Genomic DNA, 16599 nt, shown 5'->3' on the forward strand with positions numbered 1-16599 from the left:
TTTTTAGCTGTACTTAGAAGAATAGGGAGAAACCTATCTACTCCATCTTCCTGGAAGCAGAAGTCAGGGGCCACTATAAGGCATTGAAACAATTTCAAACAAAATCGCGTGGCAAAGACACAGGGAGGAGTTGCAGTGCCTTTCAAACAAGGGCATCAGGAGGGCAATCAAATGAAGAAAGCTAGCCAGCCATAGGCAGTAACTGCATTTGCCAGTACAATAATATTTGCAAGCACCTTCAAACAGTAAGAATTACTTAAAAATTCATAACGCCTTTTAAAAATCATAGAAACCTATGAAAATTCCTTAGTTTATGAATCAATGTAGGGCTTCTCGGAGGAGACAATGTAGGGCTTCTTGGAGGAGACATAGTTGAAAGGCCAATTGCACTTCAGGAGTTAATTACAGAAATCTGTAGGGCTGGAGGAAGAAAAAGAAAGAAACCTGTAGGCCCACATTTATTGGTTGCAGGAGATCTATTCCAGCTAAAACCTGACGAAACCAGGAAGAGAGGCACAGGTGGGGAATGCTCCAGAAACTAATTAACCCCTAGTAGGGGTGGGGACCCAAATCTAGGAGAGGGTCTAATTGGTGAAATGAGTTTTTTCTCCCTCACTCCCTTTCCTTCATTCTTTTCATTTAGTGTTGGGTAGAGGATTGGGGTGGAGAGATGGTCAAAGAAGGGAATTACTTTCCTCCCAGTTACAGATAGGGACCTTGCACTCTGTACAGGTTTTTGGAAACGTTGCCAGCATGCCCAGAAACATGAAAGAGCCCAGATGGAAATGATCCAATTCCTGTGCTTTCAACTCCATGGGTTACTGGGTAGAGTGAAAAAAAAAAGGTCAAAGTCAAATTTGTTGATTGTGCTCCTCAGATTGGGGTTCGCATTTCCCTACCTACTCCATACACATCCTCTTTCCTGCTTTATCGCCATTCTCCAAAGGCTATATAGTTTTGCTTTGGTGCGGTCATGACTTCCAACCCTTTGGTGGAGTTAGTGGAGATGAGAAGGCCTGCAATTAACCTCAAGGGGTTTACAGACTCGAATAGGTACACCAAGAACTGACAGAAGAATGATTGTCTGTCTCTCCGCACGGTGCAGTGGCTCACGCCTGTAATCCCCAGCACTTTGGAAGGCCGAGGCTGGCGGATCACTTGAGGCCAGGAGTTTGAGACCAGCCTGGGCAAAATGGCGACACCCCGCCTCTACTAAAAGTGACAAAAAATTAGCCGGGTGTGGTGGCGCACGCAGGCCTGCAGTCTCACCTCACCTACTCCGGAGGCTGAAGTAAGAGAATCACTTGAACCCGGGAGGCGGAGGTTGCAGTGAGCCGAGATCGCACCACTGCACTCCAGACTGGGTGACAGACTCCGTCTCCAAAGAAGGAAAAAAAAAAAAGGACTGTCTTTCTAATACACATACATATACTACTACTTTCTGGATTTTATATTTAGTTTTGCTTACAAAATGGATTTAGGCTGTAGAATTTTCAAGTATTAGAGAAATACTTGAAATAGAAAGTGCAAGTTTCTAGTAATTCTTCCCTTCAAAGATAATGTTACCAACTTCTTTTCCTACTATTTTTAGAATTTATTGAGAAACTGTTGTGTTAAACAAAATCAAATGAATTTAAAAGTTATTACACACATGGTAGCTTTCTGAGTGTTTTTCAAGCTGCGAGTCAGTTTTGTCCTTTTAAACACGCAATACAGCTCTCCGCAGGACGGTTCTGGGGACAGGTTTTCCAAAGAGGCGGGAGCCAGAGACGGCCACCTGCTCCCACACGCCCTCTGCTTTGGTAAACAAGCAGACTCCCGCCCGCAGGCTGTAAATGAGGCACGAGCTTGGGGGCAGAGCCAGGGCGCCTGACGCCACTGTTCAAAAAGACCTCTTATTGGTCCTTCGCGCAGCGGCGGATCTGGGAGTTCTGATTGGTCTGTTTCCCTGTCCGTAAGGGGATTGACAGGCTCTGCCGCGTCAGGCCGCTCCTCTCGGCTCCGCGCTCCTTCTGTCGCGCGTGGGCACCCGCCCCCGAGCGGTGAGAGCGCGTGCGCGCGCGGCTTTTTCCGTGGCCGAGCCAGCTAGTCCCGCTGCACACGCTCGCCGTCTGTGGGCCCTCCAGGAGGCGGCGGCGGTCACCGCGGGGAGGAGGGGCGGGGGCAGCATGGCAGCCTCCTTACGGCTCCTCGGAGCTGCCTCCGGTCTCCGGTACTGGAGCCGGCGGCTGCGGCCGGCAGCCGGCAGCTTTGCAGCGGGTAAGGACCTCACGCCTCCTCCCCCTTGTCCTTCTTTCGGCCGCTCGCTTCTTCTGTCCAGACGGCCGAAGAAGTCTTTTCTCGGGAGGTGCTGCGCTTGGGCTGGGGCTTAAAAACCAATATTTTGGCTGGTCCTAAAGGCCTGTCCTCTTCTCCGGCCGCCACTCCGCGAGTACCCCCCTCTGCCTTACCTCCCTTTCTCCCCGGCTCCTGATGAACGGGTTCAGCGCCCTTTTCGGTATTTAGGAAGAGGTGGGGAAGAGCTTGCGCTGAAGGGAAGAGTATTTGGGACCGCGGCATGCTGCTTTGGAGTTAGGACTCCGAGGACTTTTGGAGGGCCCAACTCCAGGGGCAACCCCGCACTCACCCCAGCGCCCCCTGGCCTTTCAGCGCCCCCAGGGTGCACCTTGGATTGGGGACACAGTTGGGCAGCAGGGCCTGATGTTTAACCACTTGAGTACGAGGGAATGGCCTTATTACACAAGCGGTGTCTGTACAAGCCAGGCAGTAAATCTTCCAGCAAAGTTTGAGTCAGCCTTGACCAGCAAGACGGGCTTCCCCCCTCTACTGTAACTGTGCCATCTAAAAAATGTCATTTCTGTCAAATTATGAACCAAAGCATGTTCAGCGTCCTCAAGATTGTGGGCGGAATTTATCCTGCCTCCCTCCTCTTATACTATTGTAAATTGTGGAAGCTAGCCATGAATTTATGAAGAGACAGTTGTTAGAGCCAGGATGAAGATCCACAGTCTTTCATATTCCGCACGAGGGACATGAGGCCCCTTGGATAAGTGAATCAGGATATTCCCAGCAAGATCTAGGAAGTAGTTCTCAGTTCTACCTAATTCCTTCACTTTCTATCACACCAAGACTCCTCTTTAATTGAAAAATTGGTTGATTTGTGGGGACACTGCCGTTTTCTTGTGAAAGTTTGAGAGTTGTAACAGTGCACCTTGTAGCAAGATGATACTGAGGATTAACCACAAAAATATCTTGGCATTAATTTTTTCTAATGTTTGGTTAAAAAAGTGTGGTAGGTTAGGATTTGAGCCTCCCCCATCCTGCCCCCCCCCTTTTTTTTTTTTTTTTGAGACAGGGTCTCTGTCGCCCAGACTGGAGTGCGGTGGCCCAATCACACTGTTCACTGCAGCCTCGACCTCCTGGGCTTAGGTGATCCTCCCACCACCTCAGCCTCCCGAGTAGCTGGGATTACAGGCATGCGCCACCATGCCCGTCCAGTTTTTGTATTTTCACTAGGGACAGGGTTTTGCCATGTTGCCCAGGCTGGTCTTGAACCCCTGGGCTCAAGTGATCCTCCCAGAGTGCTGGGAATATAGGCATGAGCCACCGTGCCTGGCCTGGAATTGTAAGAACTTTCTCTTAAAATTCTTAACAGCTTGCCATTCTCCCCCTCAGTGAAACTTCTGAATTTCGTTTCTGGTTGGAGGACAGAGGCTTGGCGAGATGCAAGAGAGCACGTGTCTGATACAGAACCACAGTAACAAGATAAAAACTCAGAATGTGCCAAACCTGAATGTAATCACTATTTGAGCTTATATATTGAGCTACAAAAATGCTCCCGACTTTTGAGATAACCTTAAAAAAAAAGACACTTTTCCACAGTAGCAGCACTTTTCACATGAATTCACAATTCTTTCAGTTCTAATTAGCCAAGGAAGACATATTTGCTGTTTAGTGGTTTTACAAGGTGTTCTAATGGTATTTTAATGAACCCTTGATGTACCTTTTAGCGTTATGAAAGTTCTTACCAGTTCATGGTGAAAGAGCCTGAGGCCTAAGACTAATAGGTGCCTCTGTAAACTGGGAGGTCCTACCTCAAGAGTGCTGATTAGATTACTTTGGCATATGGTCTTGTACTTTGGGTTCTTTGGCCCAAAGATATTGTAAGAATGTAGATTTCTGATAAATTTTAAATAGTTCTTTTGTGACAAAGTGATTAGATCACTTCACCAATTGTTTTTTTCTCTGGAATTTTTTTTTTTTTTTTTTTTTGAGATGGAGTCTCGCTCTTACCCAGGCTGGAGTGCAGTAGCGTGATCTTGGCTCACTGCAAGCTCCGCCTCCCGGGTTCACGCCTTTCTCCTGCCTCAGCCTCCCGAGTAGCTGGGACTACAGGTGCCCACCACCACGCCCAGCTAATTTTTTTGGTATTTTTTAGTAGAGACGGGGTTTCACCTGCTAGCCAGGATGATCTCCATCTCCTGACCTCGTGATCCGTCCGCCTCGGCCTCCCAAAGTGCTGGGATTACAGGCGTGAGCCACCGCTCCCGGCCTTTCTCTGGAATTGTTTTAAACATTTAAATTTCTGTTAATTTGAGTTTACTGCAAAAGTGTTAACTTTTTTGACATTAGATTCTTAAAGAGTAGAAAAAAATCTACCTGCAAGTTTGGAGTCAAATGACATTAAGAAAAAGAACCATGTTCAGGCTGGGCGCGGTGGCTCACGCCTGTAATCCCAGCACTTTGGGAGGCCGAGGCAGGCGGATCACGAGGTCAGGAGATAGAGACCATCCTGGCTAACACGGTGAAACCCCGTCTCTACTAAAAAATACAAAACAAAATTAGCCGGGTGTGGTGGCGGGTGCCTGTAGTCCCAGCTACTCGGGAGGCGGAGGCAGGAGAATGACCTGAACCCGGGAGGCGGAGCTTGCAGTGAGCTGAGATGGGGCTACTGCACTCCAGCCTGGGCGACACAGCGAGAGTCCGTCCCAAAAAAAAAAAAGAAAAGAACCATGTTCAAATAATAATGTGTGATGTTCTGAATTCTCTTGGATATTTGTAGTATGTTTAAGATGTTTATATCATACAAATGATAATATAAGGATCTATATAATTTATTTACTGTTTAAAAAAATGAAACCTGAAAGTTGCCAGTTAGTAGCACATCTTTTTAATTTTTTTATAAATACGTTTTAGAGACAGGTCTCCCGGTGTTGTCCAGGCAGGAGTACAGTGGCACCTACTTAGCTCATTGCAACCTTGAATTCCTGGACTCAAGTGATCTTCTGCCTCAGCTTCCCAAGTAGTTAGGATTGCAGGGGTGCACCACCATACCTAGCTAATTAAAAAAAATGTTTTTTGAGACAAGGCTAGTAGCCTACTACACTGGTTTAGAACTGCTGGCCTGAAGCCATCCTCTTGCCTTGACCTCCTTAAGTGTTGGGCTTGCAGGCATTAGTCACTGTGCCCAGCCTGCCACATCTTAATTTTTAAATGTTTGTTTGTATGTTTGTTTATTTATTTATTTATTTATTTGAGATGGGGTTTCTCTCTCTCTTGCCCAGGCTGGAGTGCAGTGGTGCAGTCATGGCTCATTGTCACCTCAACCTCCTGGGCTCAAGCAATCCTCCTGCCTCAGCCTCCCAAGTAGCTGGGACCACAGGTGCACACCACCACGCCTGGCTTTTTTTTTTTTTTTTTTTTTTTTTTGTGGAGATGGAGTCTCACCATGTTGCCTAGGCTGGTCTTGAACGCCAGGAGTCAACTGATCCTCCTACCTCAGCCTCCTAAAGTACTGGGATTACAGGCATGAGCCGCTGTACCTGAGCCTAATTTTAAAATACTTAAAGCATTGAAAGGGAAATAGAAGAATGAGAAATATTAAATTGTATGTATATTACTATTTCATCACCTGTTTGATACAATTGTGTATGTTATTTTACAAGGTAATTACATTTAGTTTCAGACTTATTTATACAGAGAAAAAAATCTATGGATGTAGGCCCTCTACAAAATGTCTTGTTGTGACTCTCCAGCTTGTACATGGAAAAATAAATCACATCAGATCATCTTGAAGTGACCACCTGACCAAAGGTAGAATGGAAAAGTTAGCATCATGTATAGAAACAGGAATACAATTTTTAATATTTTTGGTCCTTCTGTATACATGAAATTTACTTTCAAAGTAGCATAACTCATTGGATAAATCAAATATATAATGGCGGTTTTTCCCTTTACCTTAGCTTCTGGGGCTGCACATGAAGTTCTGAAAAGCTGCTCGTGGTCCTGGGACTAAAAGTTGACCCTAAACTTGTGAAATTACATAAGGAGCGTATTTATTACTAAAATAAGTTAACTGAGACCATAAAGGCCTTTATAGAGAAAGTCCTCACCCTTAGTTTAGTAACTCTTAATAGTAAAGCAGATAGAGTGCTTATGATGCAGTATTATGTGATAAAATAGACATACATTGTATAGAAAACCTAATGATACAATGAAAAATGCAGTCGAAAGACTGAAGGTCCATGCAAAATGTTTTTATTTTTGTGTAATGAGATTGTTTCCCCTTATGACTATATACTTTTTCATTCTAGTTTTCTACAATGAAAATGCATTACTTTGAATAGAAAAGAAGCCTCAGAAATGTAAAGTAATTAACTTGTTACCAGTTTTTGCATTTTGACACTTAGTGAAACCTGGTTTTTGGTAGCACTTAAGGTTGTCAAGATACGGATAACTCCCCTTGTTACATTGGAGAAAGAGGTCATGATTGGTAAATTTGCATCTATAAATTTAGAAACAAACTTTGCCAAGTTTTCTAGCTAGTTTCTTTACATTGGTCCCCAGTAATAGACACTAATGCTAGTTTCTTAACCGGTCAACCAGTATCACCTTTGTATTTTGTTGATTGATTTTCTCCCAGTTTGGTTTTATTTATGTTTTAACTCTACTTTTTCCACTCTCTACTGTCAGAAGTTATTTAAAGAGAGATGCGTTATTTAGGTTTGAAAGTTTTTAGGGCAATAATCATTCCATTATGCTCATGGATTTCTGCTCCTTTGGTTGCAAATTCTTTTGTATTTGCCAAGTGCTTATTCAGGTGCTTCACCTTAACTAAAAGCTTTCTTTCCCCAGATACAGGGCTTCTCCTACAGGCATCTATTCCTTTTTCTATCTCTTTGACTCTTACTTCTAACCCACTAGGCAAAATGGGGCAGTTGGCATAGGACTTCACCTGTACTGCTACTTCTTGACCAATTTTAGTAAGAGTAAGTAATACGTATTATCTGTCATGTGTCAGGCACTGTTGAACGCTTTATATGCATTATCTCAAGTAATCTTTACAATAACCTTCTGAAGTAGGTACTTTTATTGATCAAACAATGTCTTGAGAAGTTAAGTAACTTGTATACATCTGAGAAGTGAAATTATCTGGATAGGAACCTAGGCCTTCCCAACTCAGAGAAAATTTTAAACATTATCACTATCAATAAATAACTTCTTCTCTTTTGACATCAGGTCATCTAATTATACTGCCCTTTCTTTAACTTTGCCACAGGCAAAGATGAAATAAAGAGAGCTGAGCCCTTTGAAAACTTTATCTTCATTCACATTCATGTTGGCCCATCCAACATGGCCTCATTGTTCTTCACTTCTTCAGCTTTAGTAACAAACATCAGCACTCTACTTGAGCTTCTCTAGGATCTTAGTAGTGGGAGTGATTCTCTTGCCGAGATTTCACCAGCAGAACTAGTCTTCTGGTTGATTTAACCCCCTCTGTGATTCTTGTTCTAACAAACATAATGTTACATAATGCTCATCACCTGGTCCTTTGACTCCCTCCGTTTTCCTCCAAGTACATAGACATACTTTCTTGTTTCCTCATTTCGTTAGGTCTCTCTCTAGGTTTGTCTGTATCCAGTCTCAAACTTATTTATAATTAGGAATTTCACTGATGCCTAATACTATTTTTTTCAGCCTCTTGTTGTATTTCTCGATAAATCCGTTGTTGTGGTCTGTTTGTGCCTTTCCCCAGCTGTCACTTAGCTTAGTGGTATTGAGAGTCACAGAAGTTTGCTGATTAGATACAATGCTTTCATTAATTTCTTGTTCATTCCCCATTACATTTGCAGACTTTCCACAGCATTTCTAGAACTTTAACTTAGGGCTGGCAGCTCCTGAACTAGTCATTTGGCAGAAGGATGACATTACCATGTATTAGTTTAGGCAGTTTGGAACTTGACCTCGGATCTAGGGGAAAGAATATTGGAGAGTCAACCTGCAATGTGTAATGATTGCTGTGACACTGTTTACCTTTACACAATCCACTTTTATCAGCATCATTACTTTGTAATTGCTTTAGAACTGGCTTTTATTCCCATATGCCTATTTGATGAAACTTACCTAGTTTATTATTCATTCACATGGCATATATTAAATTTCACTGTGCCACTTTATGTATTTAATTTTATTATAAAAGTAGTTACAAAAGTTACATGCTCATGGTAAAAAAATGGGAAAGGTTATAAAATGTAATATTTTCTTCAACTCTGACCCAGTAGTCCAACTCTCCAGGTGTAAGTACTGTTTCGTGTGTCTCCATACAGAAAATCAGAAAACTTAATGCGTATGTATCCTTTTTTCTCCTCTCATACTCTATCCTATAGATAATGTTCAGCGTTTTGTGGGGTTTTTTTTCCCACTTAATAACTTATCCTGGAGATTTTTTCCTATAATTTTAGATAAATATATCACCTTTTTTTTTAAACATTTGCACATTTCATTGTGTTATTTACTGTGAATTATCAAGTGCCCTACAATGTATATTTAGTTATGAATTAAGTGCCCTATTAATATATAATTAGTTATGAATGAAGTGCCTTATTAATATATATTTGCAGTTTTTTGGCTGTTACAAGCAGTGGTGTAATAAACTGTATCTTTGTGTTGTTCAGAATTTAATACATAGTAGGGATTGCTATGGCCCTTAGTTGGGCACCTTTTTTGTGAATAAAATTGTATTGGAACACAGCCATACCCATTTGTTTGTATGTTGTCTATGGCTGCTTTCAAACTAGAGTAGATGAATGAAATAGTTGTAACAGAATGAAATAATTGTAAATAGATGAATGTAATAGTTGTAATAGTTGTGAGCCTTATGGCTCACAAAGCTGAAAATAATTTACTGCCTGACCCTTTAAGACAAAGTTGGCTGGCCCCTCATGTGTACTATATATTCTTAGAAATGGAATTGCTGGGTCAGAGAGTATGCATGTTTTAAATTTAAATTTTAAATAAAAGTTCAAATTTTTTTTTTTTTGCCAAATTACCATCCAAAAGGTTGACCTAATATACAGTTGGACAGTATATGAGAGCATATGTTTTCATCAGTTATTTCTTACCAAGAGCAGTTTTTATCAAAGAAATAAAACGTATCCAACAGGTGAAAAATAGTATTACATCATTTTGTTTTGCATTTCTCTAATTATGACAAGTTGGGTATATATTTAGAGGGTTTTTTGGGAGGTAATTTACAAATTTTCTGTTGTCATTTCGTGATTTTTGCCTACTTAAAAAAATTATATTTTCTTCCAGATTTTAAAGTTATTTTACATATAAAACAAAGTAGCCCTATTTTTGTTATGTGTTGGAGTATTTTTCTTGTTATTTGTATTTTATCTGTTTGTGATATTTTTTCCACATAGACGTGCTAAACTTTTCCCCTTTGTTTTATTATGAAAAATATGAAGCAGAAAGTATTGAAAGAATAATATAACTGGCATCCATATACTCTTTCCTTAGAAACAACAGTTGTTAATATTTTGCCACATTATCTTTTTTTGTTCCACATATATACGTATTCCACTTGAATGTAAATTGCTGACATGACACTTTAACCCTAATGCTTCAGCATGAATCTAAGAATGAGGATATTCTATGTAACCAAACTACCATTGTCCTACCTAAGCCAATTAGCAGCAATTCCATGGTATCATCTAATGTACAGTTTATATTCAAGATTTCATTATTTTTTTAAAAAAGTCCAGCTTTTTTTAAAAAGGATCTATTCAGACTTCCTACTTTACATTTGATTAATCTATCACTTCAGTATTTTTTAATTGAGAACTGTCTTGTTTGATTCTATAAATATGGTACTGACTTTAAAAACAGCTTTGTTAGCAATATAGTGACATACGATAAATTGTACATAAAGTATACAATTTGGTAAGTTTTGATGTATATAAGCCAGTGAAGCTATCCTCACAGTCAGGATAGTGTGGCTTGGTGCGGTGGCTCACGCCTACACTCTTAGCACTTTAGGAGGCTGAGGCCTGTTGATTGCTTGAGCTCAGGAGTTTGAGACCATTCTGGCCAACATGATGAAACCTCTTCTCTACAAAAAAATACAAAAATTAGACTGGCGTGGTGGCATGTGCCTGTAGTCCAGCTACTTGGGAAGCTGAAGTGGGATATCTGAGCTTGGGAAGTTGAGGCTGCAGCGAGCTGTGATCACGCCACTGCACTCTAGCCTGGGCGACAGAGTGAGACCCTGTCAAAAAAAAAAAAAAAAAAAAGTAAACATATCCATCACCATATCCCTGAGATTTATTCATACCTGTGGAATATACGAATGTTTGTATATTTTTCCTGGTTATAGATTTCTAGCTTGACAGTTGTTTTTTCCTTCTAGTGTTTAAAAAATGTTGCACCACTGTCTTCTCACTTGCATTGTTTCTGATGAAAAATCTGCCTTTATCCTTATCTTTTTCCCTTTCTACATAGTGTGTCTTTTTTCCTGTGGCTGCTCTTATGTGTTTGATTGTGATGTGTCTTGGTATGGTTTTCTTCACGTTTTTTGTATTGGGGTTCATCCAGTTCCTTGGATGCGTGGGGTGTTTGTAGTTTTCATCAACTTTGGAACATTTTTGGCCATTCATTCTTCACATATATTTTCTGCCCCACTTCTCTCCCCTCGTTTGAGGACTCGAGTTACATATGTGTTTGGGTGGTTGAAGCTGTCTCACAGCATATTGATGCTCTCTTTATTTTTTAAATTGTTTTTTTTCTCTGTGTTTTAAATAGTTTCTATTGATTTATCTTCAAGGTTATTAATCTTTGGTATCTATTCTTTGGTTAATCTTCTGGTATAATTTTCATCTCACACATTTTATTGGTAGATTTCAGCTCAAGAAATTTAATTTGGATTGGTAAAAATATCTTTCATAATTCTACCTTTGGAATATATGGACTACAGTTATAATTTTTAATGTCCTTGTTTCCTGATTCTAACATCTGTTTCAGCTTAGGGTTGGTTTTGACTTTTGAGTATACACATTCTCTTGGGCTTCAGAGAGGTTCAGCTTTTGACCTTCAGCCTCTTTATACTCATCTGGTGATTTTATTAGCTTTTACAGATTTCATCTCTTACTTTGAGACAGGTGGCTACCATGTATATCTCTTTTTTCTCATCCTATAACTGAAACCTTGGTCATGATATTTCTAATAGTCTGTTGGACGTCTTTCAGCTCATTGACAGTTCATCGTTGCCCTGTGTAAAACTGAGCCAGATCTCCTTGATTTTTTCACTTAGGTATTGATAACACTATTCTCTTGCTGTCATTTTGGACCTCACCCTTATTTTAGCTTATAATCCAATCCATTGTTATATCCTTTTACTTCTGTCTTTGAAGTATTTTTTATACCTGTCTTTTCCTGTGGCTACCACACTTTATTAACTTTGACTTTGTTATGGACTGAAATTTTATGTCCCTACAAAATTTTTATGTTGAATTCCTTTTTTTTTCTTTTTTGAGATGGAGTCTTGCTCTGTCACCCAGGCTGAAGTGCAGTGGTACAATCTTGGCTCGCTGCAGCTTCCACCCCCCTGTGTTCAAGCGATCCTCCTGCCTCACCCTTCTGAGTAGCTGGGATTACAGGCGCATGCCACCATGCCTGGCTAATTTTTGTATTTTTAGTAAACACTGGGTTTCACCATGTTGTCCAGGTTGGTCTCAAACTCCTGACCGCAGGTGATCCACCCACTTTGGCCTCCCAAAGTGCTGGGATTATAGGCGTGAGCCAATGTGCCTGGCCAAAATTCGTAACCCTCAATATAATGATATTAGGAGCTCGGCCGTTTGGGAGGCAATTAGATCATGCAGGTAGAGCTCCTGTGAATAGGATTAGCGCGCTTATACAGAGAGACGTGAGAGCTGCTTCTCTTTCTGCTCTCTACCGTGTGAGGATACAGTGAGAAAATGGCCATCGGGAAACGAGTAAATGGGCCTACCAGACACTGGATCTGCTGCCACCTTCATGTTGGACTTCCTGGCCTCCAGAACTATGAGAAATAAGTGTTCGTTATTTAAGCCATTATGGTATATTTGTTATAGTAGCTCAAACTAAGGCATCTAGAGGATTACCGTTGCTTTTATATTGGTCTTCTTGCCTCCAGACTCTTTAAGTTCATTCATTGTGCACTGCTGCCTCTTTTCTGTTCCTAAAGTATTAAGTCTCATCTGTCATTTCTCTTGCCCACCATTTCAGTAACTACCTCTTGCCTACAAAATACCAGTTGTTTAGCATCCTTCCATCCTTCCACATTATGGTTGCATTTTTTAAAAAATCTTAATCTCTTGCTGTTTTGTTTCTTTGTGCATTCTTTAGGAAGAATAGAGGGCAGTATCATATAGTGTTTACAAGTGGAGACTCTAAAATTAGAATGTCTGGATTTGAATCTTGGCATTACAACTTAGTAAAGTATTGGGTATTTTACTTCAGCTCACTAAGCATCAGGGTTCTCAGCTGTAAGATGGGCTTCATATATAGCATATGGTAATAAGTCTGTTTATAAAGTGCTTAGTACAGTGTCTGGCATGTAGTAAAATTGCAGCAAGTATTAACTATTACTGTCATTTCTTCATGGCTCTTCTAGTTCCTTGTGTATATTCATGTTCCTTTTTCTATTTGGAACTTTTTCTCCTTACCCTCCTATCCATTTGAAATCCTACCCCTTGCTTAATATCCAGGTCAGATGCCACCTTCCTCAAGTTCCCACACCATGAATTCTCATTTTTCATCAGCATTCTGTTTATCCTTAACTGTCTTATGTCAGTGTTTATGTACATGGTTTATTTCTTCTTGGGTTTTAAGCTTGTTGAAGGCAAGGACTGTGTCTCTTACCTTCTTTGGCATCTCTTTTGGTACATGTGATAGTTGCTTAATATTTGTTGAATTTGTAATGAATTGTGGTTCTACCTGACTGTACTTACGAAGTGTTTGACCTAGGGTGAATTGCCTGTTAAATTAACTGTCTTTAAATTATAATCTTCCTAGTTTCTAATGTTTTTAGATTGCTAAATTATACCTTTTCAACCTTAACACAGTAGTCAGGCACAGTAATGCCACATTGTCTTTCTGGCTATTATTGCTAGTTTGTTTGTGAGCATTAGTTAGAGTTCTCGATGAAGTGTACTCATTTTTTTTAAATATCAAAATAAAATTTCAATTAGGTGTCACTTTTCTGTTACTGAATTCCTCGTGGGCCAGAAAGACAAATTATACCAATGTACTATTATATCAGTGTATTAAACTTAGCACCTGTTAAATGATGTTGCACGGAAATGACACCCACATTTAATGGGAGTGTTAGTCAATCATTAAGTTAAAGGAATTAAATATGCTTCTAACCCAAGAAGACCTCTAGTTCTTAAGCATTAGGGCTTCAAATAATTTGCTTTTAACAAGTCTCATTCCATTCAGATTCAATTCAGGGAAGAGCAGATTAAGTTCAGTTGAGGGGACCTGAAACTTAAAAGAGGGACTGTGATTAGTTGTTGCACTACAAATTTTAAAGCTGGAGTTCTTGAAAGAAAAAAGAAAAAGAATTCTGGGAAATGAAAGGGCAAGGAGAGTTATTTCTCTTTCTTCCCTCACTAGACTGTGAGCTTTTAAAGGACAGGGACCATACATTGCTTGTGTCTATCTCTGAGCTCTGTCGTAGTACTTCATGCAATTAATATTTGTTGAGTGGAGTTCTCAATCTAGAAAGTGAAAAACTGCATCTAATGTTATTTCCATAGTAATGTAAAGCCTCCCCACTCTGTAACGCATTACTTTGATTCATATGCCCACAGAGTAATTTCAAAAAGTCTTATATGAAAAAGAAAAGAATAAATAAAATCTGTATAGTTTTTAAGGCTTTTTTTTTTTTTTTTAAATGGCAGTCTGGTCAACAGAGTGAAACCCTGTCTCTATTAAAAGTACAAAAATTAACCAGGCGTGGTGGTACGTGCCTGTGATCCCTGCTACTCCGGAGGCTGAGGCGTGAGAATTGCTTGAACCCAGTAGGCAGAGGCTTCAGTGAGCCGAGATTGCATCACTACCCTCCAGCCTGGGTGACAGAGCAAGACTCCATCTCAAAAAAAAAAAAATAAAATAAAATAAATAAATAAATAAAATAAGGAAGTTTCTCTTTTCTGAAAGTTCAGAGTTGTTAGACCAAGGTCCTGATACTGTTATACTTGCCATTTAAAGCCTATGGAAGTGTCTCCGCTTTCTCCCCCAGGACCACCTTTATAAACCGATGATTCCATTCTACTGGGTTTAACATCTTTTTGAGATTTTTTTTTGTTTTTTGTATCATTGGAGGAGATGGTTTCTGTAACTGTGGGAGTGGGAAGGTGAAAAGCTTTTCCATTCTTGGAGCTGGTCCAAGACATAGGTCTTATTGAATACTTCTGTCTTTTATACACATTATTAAGGGAGATAATATAGAATACTTCACATTATAAGTGAATCACATATTAGGTGTTTTGTAAATGATAATGTTATTTAGTTTAGTGTTAAAAATGGTAAAGGAATGTTATACAGGTACAAAACAGGAAAAATGCTTAAAATTTTGTGACTGTGCCCCAGAAAACTAAATAATTAGAAGTTAGTCTGCCTGCACATTGTTGATAACTTTAAATGTGGTTAGGTCCATTAGTTTAAAATTAACCTTTTAAAAGTTAGTGGGATTTTTTTTTCTTAAATAAATGTATTATTATTTTGTGTATTTTTGAGATGGGATCTCATTGTGTTGCCTAGGCTGTTCTAAAACTCCTGGGCTTGAGCAGTCCTCCTGCCTCAGCCTCCCAAGTAGCTAGGATTATAGGTGCGCACCACTGCACCTGGTCCTAAAAGTTTCTTTTAGTTAAAAAAAAAAAAAAAAAAAACCTAACAATTGACTTGCTAATATTAAATGAATGTTTACAATAAAAAATATTATTTGCCCCTATTGAATATAATGTATTGAAATCAGTGTGTTCTAGGTCAGTGGCTTCAAAGACTCCAGTTGGATTCATTGGACTGGGCAACATGGGGAATCCAATGGCAAAAAATCTCATGAAACATGGCTATCCACTTATTATTTATGATGTGTTCCCTGATGCCTGCAAAGAGTTTCAAGATGCAGGTGAACAGGTAAGACCTTTTCTTTAGATTTGTTTTAGATTTTGAGGATTAAAAATGAATGTACATTCAAATAAGTGACAGCTTGTTAGAAGTATACCCAATGGAGTTGTAAACCTGATTCAATGTTAATTTTATATATATGTAAACATCCAACATCCAGATTTGCAGTAAAGGAGAGTTCTCGTCAGACACTCAGGGGTATCTATTCTTTGGCGGTGACTTGGAACATTTTGCACATTTGGTGAGAGGGCCTTGCTTTAGCTCTGTATCAGTTTTCTGAGATAGTAACTTTACTGATTGTGCTGTTAAAGTATTTAGTTTGGTGGAAATAATCTCCTGTGTTATTAAAAGCACAATTGTCTTTAAAACAAGAGTAGACTGAGAGATATAAAGCTTAGTTTGGGTTCTAGTTCAGATAGTTACGTGCTTTCTTACTGGGGGCAAGTTACATCACTTCTGCTGATTTCCTCATTCTTAAAAGGTGAATGATGACAACTTACGCCATTAGGTTGTGAAGCTCAAATGAGAGAATGTATGTGAACATACTTTGTAAACACCATATAGCAGCACTTTGTGCATAATTATTAGTTATTGGCCATAAACCAGGAGACAACCTAAAAACACTATGTCTTGTAATGAAGAGTTGAGTTATAGTGAATCTCTAGTGTTTTGTTTTTAGGCTATCATTCATGTTAAAGAATTTTGGTACTAGAGTTTATCATGTTGGATGATAGTATCTGCTGGTTAAGTCTTGAGTTGTTTGGATTTGTTAAACTTTATCAATAACTCAAATTATAGGAGACCATGTATCAGTATCTGAATATAGAGTTTGTTTTTTCTAGATATGAGGAAATCCTTCTTGGTCAAGTTGTAGAATGGTAACTGAGGATAGTATGTGACCCCAAAACAGAGAATACTAAAAAATTCCTGAGAAAAAGGTGAGAGAAAAAAATTAGTCAACTTCTAGATAATAGACTTGAAAATAAATACTGATAAATGCTATACCTAGATACAGAACAGCTTTAGGTAACTTAGAGGCCATTTTCACAACTAGATATCTGAATCTTTTCCCTTTCCGTGGTTTTTGTGCCATATGGAAATTGCAGCAGTGTAGTGTTAGGGTGGAAGTATGACTTTGGAACTTTT

General features: G+C 39.5%; 1 protein-coding gene across 2 annotated transcripts in view; it reads left to right on the plus strand.

The window, feature by feature from the left end:
- The first annotated feature begins 2096 nt into the window (after nt 1-2096).
- Nucleotides 2097-16599, plus strand: part of HIBADH (3-hydroxyisobutyrate dehydrogenase) — a 141525-nt gene continuing 127022 nt past the window's right edge. Inside the window, exons 1-3 of one of the 2 annotated variants that reach the window (XM_077996983.1) lie at nt 2097-2259; nt 5565-5662; nt 15302-15462. In XM_077996983.1, coding sequence (XP_077853109.1) covers nt 5587-5662; nt 15302-15462 — 237 coding nt within the window. In that variant the 5' untranslated portion in view covers nt 2097-2259; nt 5565-5586. The remainder of the gene's footprint in view (nt 2260-5564; nt 5663-15301; nt 15463-16599) is intronic. The other variant, XM_002803344.4, reaches the window with a different exon arrangement.

The sequence above is a fragment of the Macaca mulatta genome, chromosome 3, assembly GCF_049350105.2.
Source record: "Macaca mulatta isolate MMU2019108-1 chromosome 3, T2T-MMU8v2.0, whole genome shotgun sequence".
NCBI classification, from domain to species: domain Eukaryota; kingdom Metazoa; phylum Chordata; class Mammalia; order Primates; family Cercopithecidae; genus Macaca; species Macaca mulatta.